We start from the raw sequence: 14,093 nt of genomic DNA on the forward strand, positions 1-14,093 counted from the left end.
CGGCAACTGCTCCGCCCACAACCGTAAGGCTCTCCAGAGGGTAGTGAGGTCTGCACAACGCATCACCGGGGGCAAACTACCTGCCCTCCAGGACACCTACACCACCCAATGTCACAGGAAGGCTATAAATATCATCAAGGACAACAACCACCTGAGCCACTGCCTGTTCACCCCGCTATCGTCCAGAAGGCGAGGTCAGTACAGGTGCATCAAAGCTGGGACCGAGAGACTGAAAAACAGCTTCTATCTCAAGGCCATCAGACTGTTAAACAGCCACCACTAACATTGAGGGGCTGCTGCCAACACACTGACTCACCTCCAGCCACTTTAATAATGGGAATTTATGGGAATTGATGTAAAATATATCGCTAGCCACTTTAAACAATGCTACTTAATATAATGTTTACATACCCTACATTATTTATCTCATATGTATACGTATATACTGTACTGTACATGTAATACATGTATCACTAGCCACTTTAAACTATGACACTTTGTTTACATACTCATCTCATATGTATATACTGTACTCGATACCATCTACTGCATCTTGCCTATGCCGCTCTGTACCATCACTCATTCATATATCTTTATGTACATTTTCTTTATCCCTTTACACTTATGTGTATAAGGTAGTAGTTTTGGAATTGTTAGCTAGATTACTGCATTGTCGGAACTAGAAGCACAAGCATTTCGCTACACTCGCATTAACATCTGCTAACCATGTGTATGTGACAAATAAAATTTGATTTGATTTGATGACCCCAAGCATACTTCCAAAGTTGTGGTAAAATGGCTTAAGGACAACAAAGTCAAGGTATTGGAGTGGCCATCACAAAGCCCTGACCTCAATCCTATAGAACATTTGTGGGCAGAACGGAAAAAGTGTGTGCGAGCAAGGAGGCCTAGAAACCTTACTAAGTTACACCAGCTCTGTCAGGAGAAATGGGCCAAAATACACCCAACTTACTGTGGAAAGCTTGTGGAAGGCTACCTGAAACATTTGCCCGAAGTTAAACAATTTAAGGGCAATGCTACAAAATACTAATTGAGTGTATGTAAACTTGAATGTGATGAAAGAAATAAAAGCTGAAATAATAAATTCTCTCTATTATTCTGACATTTCACATTCTTAAAATAAAGTGGTGATCCTAACTGACCAAAGACAGGGAATTTTTACTAGGATTAAATGTCAGGAATTGTGAAAAACTAAGTTTAAATGTATTTGGCTAAGGTGTATGTACATTTCTGACTTCAACTGTATCTAACCTGCTCTGCCCGCTGGGCCTGGGGGTGGTTCTCCAGGTAGGTGCCTGCCAAGGCAGTGCCCACAATGGTCAGCCCTTTGCCCGCTTTCAGCTGATTGGTCAGCGAGAGCAGGCGAGGCTGCTCCACATTCTGCTCCACGTCCGTACTGACCAACACCAGCAGCTGAGGCCTTGAGTGAGACAGAGGGAGTCACGGAAGGAAGGAAGGAAATAATAGGAGAAGGGGTTTCAACGTGTTGCTTTGGCAAAACAAAAATGTATACTTCTGTCATTCCAGAGTTGAATTTTGAGTTGAATTTAAAGTGTAGCACAGAGATTTGAAAGATTGAAAGGGAGAGTAAGGTGACAAAGAGAAAGAGAGGAAGTAAGAGTAGAGTAGAGGTGAGAAAGGGAGAGAACGAGTGAAAAAAAGAGAGAGAAAAGCAAGGAAGAGTGCACTGAGGTTATCAGTGCACAGACGAGAATGTCTGTAAAAGTATTATTGTCTGTACCATGACAGTAGCTCAAAATGAATTAAATGGAACTCTCCACATGCACAGACATGTTGTTCATTTCAATGTTAATTAGATATGTGACACGAAATGGCCTGTGTAGCTTATTTGTGTGGGTTTATCTGTGTACACTGCTGACCTGGGTTAAATGACTATTTTAGGTATTTCAATAACGTTTTATTACATTTCAAAACAAATATTCAGATAAGCTTCTTTTGAAAATACAAGTAGTTGAATATTGGAATGTATTTGAAAACACTATTTGGAAAGTATGTGTCACCATTAATTCAAATACATATTGTTGGAAGTATTTGAAAGACAGTATTTTCAAATAAATATTGTAACTTAGTATGTATTGTTATTTGGTTTGTTTTTTAAAATAGTTATGAATGTACACTGTCATGAATCCCCCCTGGTACTGCTGCTCATTCCGTTCACCAGCTCCGGAGGTCTACGTCACCAGCCTTCTAGGCGTCGCTGAACTGGATTAATGAATATGATGTCAGTTCGGTTGTCATCTGAGACATTCTCATCAATGATAGGATGACATAAACTCTACAGTGGAAAGTCTACACATCAGAGTTATCGGATTCACATGGAATTGTTGTTCATTTTAAATGTTTGAATATAAAATGATTGGTGAAGAGATTAAATGTAATTTTAGCTTCCAAATGAGAGAATTGAGTTTTCATAAGAGGGACGACGGTCCGATGTCAGAATGGTTCAGATAATAACTACAGAACGAAGCCAACCTCAGCTTTGGTTGTGAATGGTATGAACTTTGAACTCTTTTTCACTACAGAAGTGATACCTCCTAGCTGTTGAGTTAGCCACAGCAGCTGCAAAAACGGCATTACAGCGACGTTACTACAACGTATCCAATGGACCACCAGAGACATTCTTCAAAGGACAAATGACTCGGTTTGGCAACAACGCCGGCCATCTACCACCAACCTACCGAAGCGCAACCCAGAGTAAATATTTATTGCATTTTCCTTTTCCAAATGGGCGGTAATTTAGAATGCATAAGATACTGTATTTACGATAGCACAGCTTCTCCCTTTGTCCCTCAGTCTTCCCGCTCTTTCACTCAAACCGAGCCCCTTTTATTTTGTGTAACCAGCTATCACATCTGTTCCGCCCGCTAGCGACGTTTTCCTTTATGACGTAATTTGTGATCAAGGTATGATTCATTCTTTGTATATGTAAATCTGTGTGATTAGTTGGGTATTTAGTAAATAAATTGCTGATTCAACTTGTTAGCCAGGGTTCGTGAAGATAACCAAGAATTTACAACGATTAATATTGACTGCTATTGATGTAAAATATTACTAGGTCTTTAAGAGTTTATTCGGAAGATAACCGCTTTATAAATATTATTTCGTGGTGCCCCGACTCTCTAGTTATTTACATTTACATGATTAGCTCAATCAGGTAATATAAATGACGGAGAAAGGATTTTATAGAATAGCATGTGATATCACTTAATCCGGCATAGCCAAAGACACGACAGTGTGCATGTCCCACCTCCAGTTTTTGGTGTGCGCCGGCCCCTCGTCCAGCCTCATCAGAGCATATCGGGCGGCGCTGAGAGAAATGCCTCGTATCCCATCACCCCACTCTTTCTCCGCCCTGTCACACAATCAAACACCAGGGTTATATCATTTAATCATGTCACAACTAATGGTATTACATAGTTATTATTACACCATTAAAAGCCTAATAACTAGGCCTATGTGTTATTACATGTCTATTACAAATTAAAATGACGATATTATAACATTATTATTTATACTGCACAGGCTTCTAACGCATCTACATTTCTAACCTATTTTCACCGTTTGGTAGGCTATCAGTTTAGGGAGTCATAAGAATTGTGTGAGCATGGGTCTTTAAAAAACGTAGCTTAAAAATGTGTTTAAAAATCAGCCATCGCTGCAAAAGTCTGCTTTATAGCATCTCTTCCTACAGACAGAATGCTAAGTCGTTGTTAGCCAAGCTCTGTTTACAACCAGCTTTACCATCAAGTAATGTAATTGCAACCCAAGCCATTATCTCAGCACAGCAAGCCATAACACTAAATTGTCCAAACAGTGGAAACTCCAATCGACACATTTCCCCTTTAACTGGCTTGACTGAATGATGGTTGATAGGATTTTAACCCCCCCTCCCAATACACAGACACCACAAACACACACAAACACACAGCCAGCAAATCCAATCTGTCTCATGGGTCACGCTACACTCACCCATGGAACTCAATATACTTGTAGATACTGCCAGCGATCACCATGGCAACAATGGCATAGAACCAGGAACAGATGAACATGAGCGATAGACACAGACTCATGCCCAGGAAGGACAGGGCCCTGTAAAGAGACACAAACAGAGAAAGGATTAGATACACACATGTACCGAATGCACACACACACATGCACATACACATGCAGACATACATGTACATTAAACAGTATAAAAACAGACGCACGCATGTATATGAGTGTGTGTGTGCGCGCGCGCGTGCGTCTCAACTCCAATTCTTGGTGTGCGCTGGCTCCTCCTTCAGCCTCATCAGAGCATATCAATACAGTTTGATACGGCTGGACGAAGGGCCGGCGCACACCAAGAACTGGAGGTGAGACGTGCGTGCACACACACACACATTCAAGGCCCTTGTATCATCTCTCAGGATGAGTTCCGTTGATGGGATTTTGTGTGACTCACCAGTGATAGAACTTGAAGCGTGGCCTCCAGTTAGGCGTCCTCAGGAGGGTTTGCAAGGCACAGGCCAGGTTCACAAACATGTAGCACATCAGAAAGAACCTACATAACAGAAACAAAGCCTTCAGCCATGGCAAAAAGCGAGAGAGACAACAATGTGGCTTACATACATTTTCTGTTTATTTGGAAACATGTCTATAAGGCACCAATTACTCGCTTATTACTCGCTTATAAGCTGCTTATAAGCTTTTAACCAAATAAACTATAGTAAATCATAGCCTTACTGTCACGCCTTGGTCATTGTATTTTGTGTTTTCGTTATATATTTGGTCAGGCCAGGGTGTGACAGGGGTTTATGTTATTGTATTTCGTATTGGGGTTTGTAGTATTTGGGATCACGGCTGATTAGGGGTGTTGTATAGGCTTGGCTGCCTGAGGCAGTTCTCAATCAGAGTCAGGTGATTCACGTTGTCTCTGATTGGGAACCGTATTTAGGTAGCCTGGGTTTCGCTTTGTATTTCTGCATGGAGCAGCTGGAGATGCCAGCCTGCATGGAGAAGCCAGAGCTGCCAGCCTGCATGGAGCAGCCAGAGCTGTCAGTCTGCATGGAGCAGCCAGCGATGTCAGTCTGCATGGAGCAGCCAGAGCTGTCAGTCTGCATGAAGCAGCCCGAGCTGTCAGTCTGCAAGGAGCTGCCAGTCTGCAAGGAGCTGCCAGTCTGCAAGGAGCTGTCAGTCTGCAAGGAGCTGTCAGTCTGCAAGGAGCTGTCAGTCTGCACGGAGCTGTCAGTCTGCAAGGAGCTGTCAGTCTGCAAGGAGCTGTCAGTCTGTAAGGAGCTGCCAGTCTGCAAGAAGCTGCCAGTCAGCACAGAGCTGCCAGAGCTGTCAGTCTGTAAGAAGCCGCCAGAGCTGTCAGCCTATATGGAGCAGCCAGTGCCACCAGTCTGCCCAGCGCCGCCAGTCTGCCCAGCGCCGCCAGTGCCGCCAGTCTGCCCAGCGCCGCCAGTGCCGCCAGTCTGCCCAGCGCCGCCAGTGCCCCCAGTCTGCCCAGCGTCGCCAGTCTGCCCAGCGTCGCCAGTCTGCCCAGCATCGCCAGTCTGCCCAGCACCGCCAGTCTGCCCAGCGTCGCCAGTCTGCCCAGCGTCGCCAGTCTGCCCAGCGTCGCCAGTCTGCCCAGCATCGCCAGTCTGCCCAGCGCCGCCAGTCTGCCCAGCGTCGCCAGTCTGTCAGGATCAGTTAGATCCACCAGTCAGCCAGGATCCACCAGTGTGCCAGGATCCGCCAGAAGTGCCAGTCAGCCAGGATCCGCCAGAAGTGCCAGTCGGCCAGGATCTGCCAGTAGTGCCAGTTGGCCAGGATCTGCCAGTCAGCCAGACTCTTCCAGATCCGCCAGTCAGCCAGACTCTTCCAGATCTGCCAGTCAGCCAGACTCTTCCAGATCTGCCAGTCAGCCAGACTCTTCCAGATCTGCCAGTCAGCCAGACTCTTCCAGATCTGCCAGTCAGCCAGACTCTTCCAGATCTGCCAGTCAGCCAGACTCTTCCAGATCTGCCAGTCAACCAGAATCTTCCAGATCTGCTAGTCAACCAGAATCTTCCAGATCTGCTAGTCAACCTGAATCTTCCAGATCCGCCAGCCAGCCAGGATCTACCGGAGCCTACTACCTACCTGAGCTTCATCTCAGTACTGGGCTTCCTCTCAGTACTGGGCTTCCTCTCAGTACTGGGCTTCCCCTCAGTTCCGGGCTGCCCCTCAGTTCCGGGCTGCCCCTCAGTTCCGAGTCCCGAGCTGCCCCTCAGTCCCGAGCTGCACCTCTGTCCCGAGCTGCCCCTCTGTCCCGAGCTGCCCCTCTGTCCCGAGCTGCCCCTCTGTCCCGAGCTGCCCCTCTGTCCCGAGCTGCCCCTCTGTCCCGAGATGCCTCAGTCCCGAGCTGCCCCTCAGTCCCGAGCTGCCCCTCAGTCACGAGCTGCTCCTCAGTTCAGTGGGGTTCTGGGTGAGGACTATTAGGCCATGGTCGGCGGCGAGGGTGGATTATCCCAGGACGCGAAGGGGAGGAACAAGGACATTAATGGAGTGGGGTCCACGTCCCGAGCCGGAACCGCCACCATGGACAGACGCCCACCCGGACCCTCCCTATGGTTTTGAGGTGCGTCCGGGAGTCCGCACCTTAGGGGGGGGGGGTTCTGTCACGCCTTGGTCATTGTATTTTGTGTTTTCGTTATATATTTGGTCAGGCCAGGGTGTGACAGGGGTTTATGTTATTGTATTTCGTATTGGGGTTTGTAGTATTTGGGATCGCGGCTGATTAGGGGTGTTGTATAGGCTTGGCTGCCTGAGGCGGTTCTCAATCAGAGTCAGGTGATTCACGTTGTCTCTGATTGGGAACCGTATTTAGGTAGCCTGGGTTTCGCTTTGTATTTCGTGGGTAATTGTTCCTGTCTTTGTGTAGTGTTCACCAGATAGGCTGTATTAGGTTTCACGTTCCGTTTGTTGTTTTCGTATTTAATAGTTATTTCATGTATCGTCATTCATTCATTAAAGAACATGAGTAACCACCACGCTGCATTTCGGTCCTCTCTTTCAACAAACGAAGAACGCCGTTACACTTACATACTGACGTTACATACTGACGCAAAATGTAGAGTGCAATTGTTGGTTCAGGATTTTTTTTTTATGGGGGGGGGGGGGTGATATAATTATGGGGATTGTCTGAAAAACTGTTTTTGCTTCGTCAGTATTTGGGTATTGTGTGTAGATTGATGAGGGGAAAAAATGTAAATACATTTTCAAATAAGGCTGTAACCTAACAGAATGTGGAAAAAGTCAAAGGGTCTAAATACTTTCCAAAGAGGTGAAACCCCTCCCCCTCCAATACAGCCACTAATTACTAAAACAAGTCACAAATCGCCCTGCCCCTTGATCGTTGTTGACTAGTTGTTTTGATTAGATGTTCAGGAGTCTTATGGCTTGGGGTTAGAAGCTGTTTAGAAGCCTCTTGGACCTAGACGTGGCGCTCCGGTACCGCTTGCCGTGCGGTAGCAGAGAGAACAGTCTATGACTAGGGTGGCTGGAGTCTTTGACAATTTTTAGGGCCTTCCTGACACTGCCTGGTATAGAGGTCCTGGATGACAGGAAGCTTGGCCCCAATGATGTACTGGGCCGTTCGCACTACCCTCTGTAGTGCCTTGCGGTCGGAGGCAGAGCAGTTGCCATACCAGGCAGTGATGCAACCAGGATGCTCTCGATGATGCAGCTGTAGAACCTTTTGAGGATCTGAGGACCCATGACAAATCTTTTCAGTCTCCTGAGGAGGAAAAGGTTTTCTCATGCCCTCTTCACGATTGTCTTGGTGTCCTTGGACCATGTTAGTTTGTTGGTGATGTGGACACCAAGGAACTTGAAGCTCTCAACCTGCTCCACTGCAGCCCGGTCGATGTAGTCCACAGTCATCTCCTTTGTCTTGATCACGTTGAGGGAGAGGTTGTTGTCCTGGCACCACACCGCCAGGTCTCTGTCCTCCTCCCTATAGGCTGTCTTGTCATTGTCAGTGATCAGGCCACTGTTGAGTCATTGGCAAACAATGATGGTTTTGGAGTCGTTCCTGACCTTGCAGTCATGAGTGAACAGGGAGTACAGGAGGGGGCTGAGCATGCACCCCTGAGGGGCCCCTGTGTTGAGGATCAGCGTGGCGGATGTGTTGTTGCCTAACCTTACCTCATGGGGGCAGCCATTCAGGAAGTCCAGGATCCAGCTACAGAGGGAGGTTTTTAGTCCCAGGGTCCTTAGCTTATTGATGAGCTTTGAGGGCACTGTGTTGAACGCTGAGCTGTAGTCAATGAATAGCATTCTCACATAGGTGTTCCTTTTGTCCAGGTGGGAAAGGGCAGTGTGGTGTGCAACAGAGAGGGCGGTATGCAAATTGGAGTGGGTCTAGGGTTTCTGGGATAATGGTGTTGATGTGAGCCATGACCAGCCTTTCAAAGCTTTTCATGGCTACAGACTTCAGTGCTATGTAGTCATTTAGGCAGGTTACCTTAATGTTCTTGGGCACAGGCACTATGGTGGTCTGCTTAACCCTTGTGTAGTCTTAACATTCTTGTCCTAAGGGTAAAAAATGACCCGCCTTCACTAAACCCCTAAAATAAAGCAGCTTAATTGAATTTTAAACCCCAAATCTATTTTGCATGAAGAAACAACCTGTCATTCATCACAAACTTTGTGAATATCTGGGATTTCCCTCTTCCCAATGCAGAAAGACTGCTTTTAATCAGTGGACACCACTTGTTTTTATTACAACACACCTGTCATAACTGTTTTCTTGACTAAAGTAGAGGTTTATTATTATTGTTATTATTGCTAAAGGTCCTGCATAGGTGTAAACATATTGTTTTTAGCAAAATAAATCACTTATAGCCTAAGAAAGTAGCAGAAATGTGCAGAAAGTAGTTTTGAATGCATTTTATTGAAGGGAAACAATGACAGTCTTGACCTTTTTTGGCAACATAGTGATATATTCTTATATACTGTACAATGAGGAATTCAACTACCAAATACTAGTACTTTTTTACCATTGCCCCCACCCACAAGGTGTATAAACAACAACAATAAATATGAATAAAATAAGATAATAGATGCAAAACAAAAACGAGAAGAACATAAATCAATCAACTCTAATTAGCACATGTAGGACAGTATGTGTCACGTTCACTGTCTTCAAACACCCTGTCATAGATGAGCCAAGGTGCAGGAACCGGACCGTGGATCATCGCCGGAGGCTCTGGACTGGGAACCCCCGCTGGAGGCTCCGGACTGCAGACCGCCACTGGAGGCTCCGGACTGCAGACCGTCGCTGGAGGCTCCGGACTAGGGACCATCATTGGAGGCTCCGGACTGGGGACCGTCATTGGAGGCTCCGGACTAGGCACCGTCGTTGGAGGCTCCGGACTGGAGACCGTCGCTGGAGGCTCCGGATTGGGGACCGTCGTTGGAGGCACTAGACTGGGGACCGTCGCTGGAGGCTCCATGCCCTGGATTTTCACTGCAGGCTCCGGGCCATGGACCATCACTGGAGGCTTCGTGCTATGGATCATCACTACAGGCTCCGGGCCATGGATCATCAATGGAGGCTTCGTGCCATGGATCATCACTACAGGCTCCGGGCCATGTAGTATGATTCGATCTTAGTCCTGTATTGACGCTTTGCCTGTTTGATGGTTTGTTAGAGGGCATAGCGGGATTTCTTATAAGCTTCTGGGTTAGAGTCTCGCTCCTCAAAAGTGTCAGCTCTAGCCTTTAATCCATGGCTTCCGGTTGGGGTATGTATGTAGGGTCACTGTGGGGACAACGTCATCAATGCACTTAATGATGAAATGGGATTCTGCCAGTCCGTGGTGAGTAATCGCAGTCCTGATGTCCTGAAGTGATTCTCGGTCATAAGAGACGGTAGCGGCAAGATTATGTACAAAATAAGTAAAAAAATAAGTTACAAACAACACAAATAAAGTAGCAAAAAAACACAATCGTTGGGGACACGTAAACGTCAGCCTTCTTCTCTGGCACCATTGTTACCACCGATGTCAAATGTGAAAAAACCCACTTTGTCAAATATGACATAAAGCTGTGTTTTATAAAGGGTGGCATAAGCACTGCTTAATAAATAATTAAATTGAGGCTTCACAAAGCATTTATAAACTTGTCATGCATCTTGGCAGAGCATTACAATGCCAGGATAGTGGGTTATATTCACAGGACCACCCCATACGTAAACATGTTTACATGCATGACTGTAAGTTGCTGTGGATAAAAGCGTCTGCTAAATTGTATATATTATATTATATTACATTTCTAGGATGGCTCAACCTTTTTCCCTCCACTGCATTGCCAATATTGGATCAGACCTCAACTTTCCACAAAATGCTGCGCTAAAGGATGACACACACTCTAAAGTGCAATCATGCACAGCTAAAAAACATAGGTAGGGCCTTGTAAAATATGTTAAGATGTTTTCCCAAATTCCGTTTTCTCGGTTGAGGTTTTACAGGTTTTAGATCCTCCCCCCCAAAATGCTGGTTTCCACACACTTTGATGTTCTGTGTTCAGAACAATGCTTAAACCACATCAGAGGACAACGTTTGAGGTCTGGGAAAAATGTAACAAACTTTTTTGAGTGTAGTTGCCTTTTAATTCAGTGTGCATGCCCTTCACTGTTGTTTGGTTAGCTGTGTTTCTGTAGAGCAGTAGGTGCACATGTGATGAGTTTGCAAATCACTGCCCACTTGTGGTGCCACTTGACAGCAAAAAAAACAAGTAAGTTAACCTTTATTCATTGACATTTAAATGAGTTTGTAGTAGTTAAATGTTGAGTTCGATTACATAGCTACCTCCAACGTTATTTTAAATAATTTCAGTGACTTCACAGCAATTGCTAGCTAGCTAGCTAAAGAACATTTGTCTAGATAGCAGTCTCAGCTAAATAATAAATCCCCCTAGATTCAGCAACATCTCATAGTCATGTCATGAGATTTGTAAATTAAAGAGGAATATAATAATATGAATCAAATGGAGTTTCCCATCTCCCCAAAGCACAGAAATGCCCGTATCCAGGTGGTGTGAAAAAGGCATTTCCTAAAAGACCTGCTAACTTTCAGGCAGAGAGGCAAGAACCAATTTTATATTGGTATTTGAGATTTGAGATTTTTCATAGTAGCCACCCTTTGCCTCGATGACTGCATTGCACACACTTGGCATTCTCTCAACCAGCTTCATGAGGTACCAGCGTCACCTGGAATGCATTTCAATTAACAGGTGTGTCTTGTATAAGTTAATTTGTGGAATTTCTTTCCTTTGTAATGCGATTGAGCCAATCAGTTGTGTTGTGACAAGGTAGGGGTGGTATACAGAAGATAGCCCTATTTGGTAAAAGACCAAGTCCATATTATGCCAAGAACAACTCAAATAAGCAAAGAGAAACGACACTCCATCATTACTTTAAGACATGAACAAGAACTTTGAAAGTTTCTTTAAGTGCAGTCGCAAAAACCATCAAGCACTATGATGAAATTGGCTCTCATGAGGACCGCCACAGGAAAGGAAGACCCAGTTACCTCTGCTGCAGAGGATAAGTTCATTAGAGTTACCAGCCTCAGAAATTACAGCTGAAATAAATGTTTCACAGAGTCTTTTCATTTTTTTGGTTCTCTGCATGTGTGGTTCCCACCATGAAGCATAGAGGAAGAGGTGTGATGGTGCTTTGCTGGTGACACTGTCTGTGATTTATTTAGATTTCAAGGCACACTTAACCAGCATGGCTACCACAGCATTCTGCAGCGATACACCATTCCATCTGGTTTGAGTTCAGTGGGACTATAATTTGTTTATCAACTGGACAATGACCCAACACACCTCCAGGCTGTATAAGGCCTATTTGACCAAGAAGGGGAGTGATGGAGCGCTGCATCAGATGACCTGGCCCCCACAATCACCCGACCTCAACCCAATTGAGATGGTTTGGGATGAGTTGGACTGCAGAGTGAAGGAAAAGCAGCCAACAAGTGCTCAACATATGTGGGAACTCCTTCAAGACTGTTGGAAAAGATTTCAAGGTGAATCTGGTTGAGAGAATGCCAAGAGTGTTGTAAAGAGTGGCTACTTTTTTTTAAACACTTTTTTCATTACTACATGATTCCATATGGGTTATGTAATAGTTTTGTTGTCGCTATTATTCTACAATGTAGAAAATAGCAAAAATAAAGAAAGACCCTTGAATGAGTAGGTGTGTCCAAACTTTTGACTGGTACTGTATATGTAATGAATGACCAAAAGTGTCTGACTTCATAATTAGTATAGCATCATATGATACAAGGCATTTATGTGTTATAAATGACCAAAGGGGTCTGACTGTAAAGTAATTACAGCGTCATGCAATATAGAGTCTTTATGGATGTGTTATAAATGCCCAGCCTTTATGGATGTTATGAATGGCTGAAGGTGTCTCACTACAAAGTCTTCGTATTCCTCTTCTGTTCTGCTGGAGACCAGGGCTTGACTACAACCTGTTACAATGGTGCCAACATTTTGTGGCTGATCTTTCAGCGGGGGGGAAGGTGAACGTGTCAAGGACCTGACTGGGCCCAGCACCACATGGTATGGCTGGTTATATTGTTGTGTCAAAAACCTGCCTAGGCCCTTCACTGCATGGTATGGCTCATTATATTGTTGTGTGTGTGTTTGCATACTGAGGAACATGTAACTTACTTCCAGAAGAAAGACCCTTTCAATTTCCTTATCAAGATAAGTGTTTCTTGGTCTAACGTCATCACCAGGCTATTGCGCACACAGCACATACATATAAGCCAAGGGATATCAACCATTCAAACTTGGCCTTAGTCGGAGTGATCATAGAATTCATCGGGAAAAATATGTGGACGCCCCTTCAAATTTGTGAACTCTGTATAAAATCGAGCATACAGCCATGCAATCTCCATAGACAAACACTGGCAGTAAAATGGCCTTACTGAGGAGTTCTGTGACTTTCAACGTGGCACTGTCATAGGATGCCACCTTTCCCGACTAGAGCTGCCCTACTGTTAGTGCTGTTATTGTGAAGTGGAAAAATCTAGGAGCAACAACGGCTCAGCCACAAAGTGGTAAGCCACACAAGCTCACAGAACAGGACTGCAGAGTGCTGAAGTGAGCAGCATGTAAAAATGGTTTGTCCTCGGTTGCAACACTCACTACTGAGTTCCAAACTGCAACATAATAACTTTTTATTAAAAGTCCATGGCCGAGCAGCTGTACACAAGCCTAAGATTACCATGTGCAATGCCAAGTGTCAGCTGGAGTGGTGTAAAGCTCGTCGCCATTGGACTCAGCGGAAATGCCTTCTCTGGAGTGATGAATCACGCTTCACCATTTCGATTTTAAACCTAACCAAAACTAATGAAGGCCAAGTTTTATGTGTTGGTCCACCAGACCGCCCGTGCATCTGGGTAGAAGTGTCTGTGAATGAGATTAGGTGTAATGTGACTAACATGACTTGTGCCATCCTTCAGCATGTCACCCTTTATAAAGCACATGTTTATTTCACATTCGAAACAGTGGGTTATGTCACACAGTCATGCCAGATTTATGAACCCTTTATAAAGCATGACCTACTGTTACAGATGCTTTGTAACACATTTATGTGGTTCTTATGAAGACATTATGAAGACTTTAGGAAGCCTGTATAAGCTGAACGTCATTTAAAGTGGGATCCTTTATCAGGAGTCCTCTAGCTATACTGTTAGTGAGCATTTCTCCTTTGCCAAGATAATCCATCCACCTGACAGGTGAGGCATATCGAGAAGTTGATTAAGCACCATGATCATATACACAGGTCATTCTAAAAATGTGCAGGTAATGTCTGCAGGTAACCACACAATGCCACATGTTTTGTCTCAAGTTTTGAGGGAGCGTGCAATTGGCATGCTGACTGCAGGTATGTCCACCAGAGCTTTTGCCAGAGATTTTGAATGTTAATTTCTCTACCAACGTTGTTTTAGAGATTTTGGCATTATGTCCAACCCGCCTCACAACCACAGACCATGTGTAACCACGCCAGCCCAGCTTCTTCA

General features: G+C 44.9%; 1 protein-coding gene across 3 annotated transcripts in view; it reads right to left on the reverse strand.

The window, feature by feature from the left end:
• Window positions 1-14,093, reverse strand: part of LOC109891153 (solute carrier family 12 member 5) — a 314,019-nt gene that overhangs the window by 36,855 nt on the left and 263,071 nt on the right. For all 3 annotated transcript variants that reach the window (XM_031827141.1, XM_031827148.1, XM_031827150.1), the window contains exons 14-17: window positions 4,487-4,585; window positions 4,012-4,131; window positions 3,290-3,394; window positions 1,273-1,441 (exon numbers count right to left, since the gene is read on the reverse strand). In XM_031827141.1, coding sequence (XP_031683001.1) covers window positions 1,273-1,441; window positions 3,290-3,394; window positions 4,012-4,131; window positions 4,487-4,585 — 493 coding nt within the window. The remainder of the gene's footprint in view (window positions 1-1,272; window positions 1,442-3,289; window positions 3,395-4,011; window positions 4,132-4,486; window positions 4,586-14,093) is intronic.

This window comes from Oncorhynchus kisutch, linkage group LG1 (assembly GCF_002021735.2).
Source record: "Oncorhynchus kisutch isolate 150728-3 linkage group LG1, Okis_V2, whole genome shotgun sequence".
Classification (NCBI taxonomy): domain Eukaryota; kingdom Metazoa; phylum Chordata; class Actinopteri; order Salmoniformes; family Salmonidae; genus Oncorhynchus; species Oncorhynchus kisutch.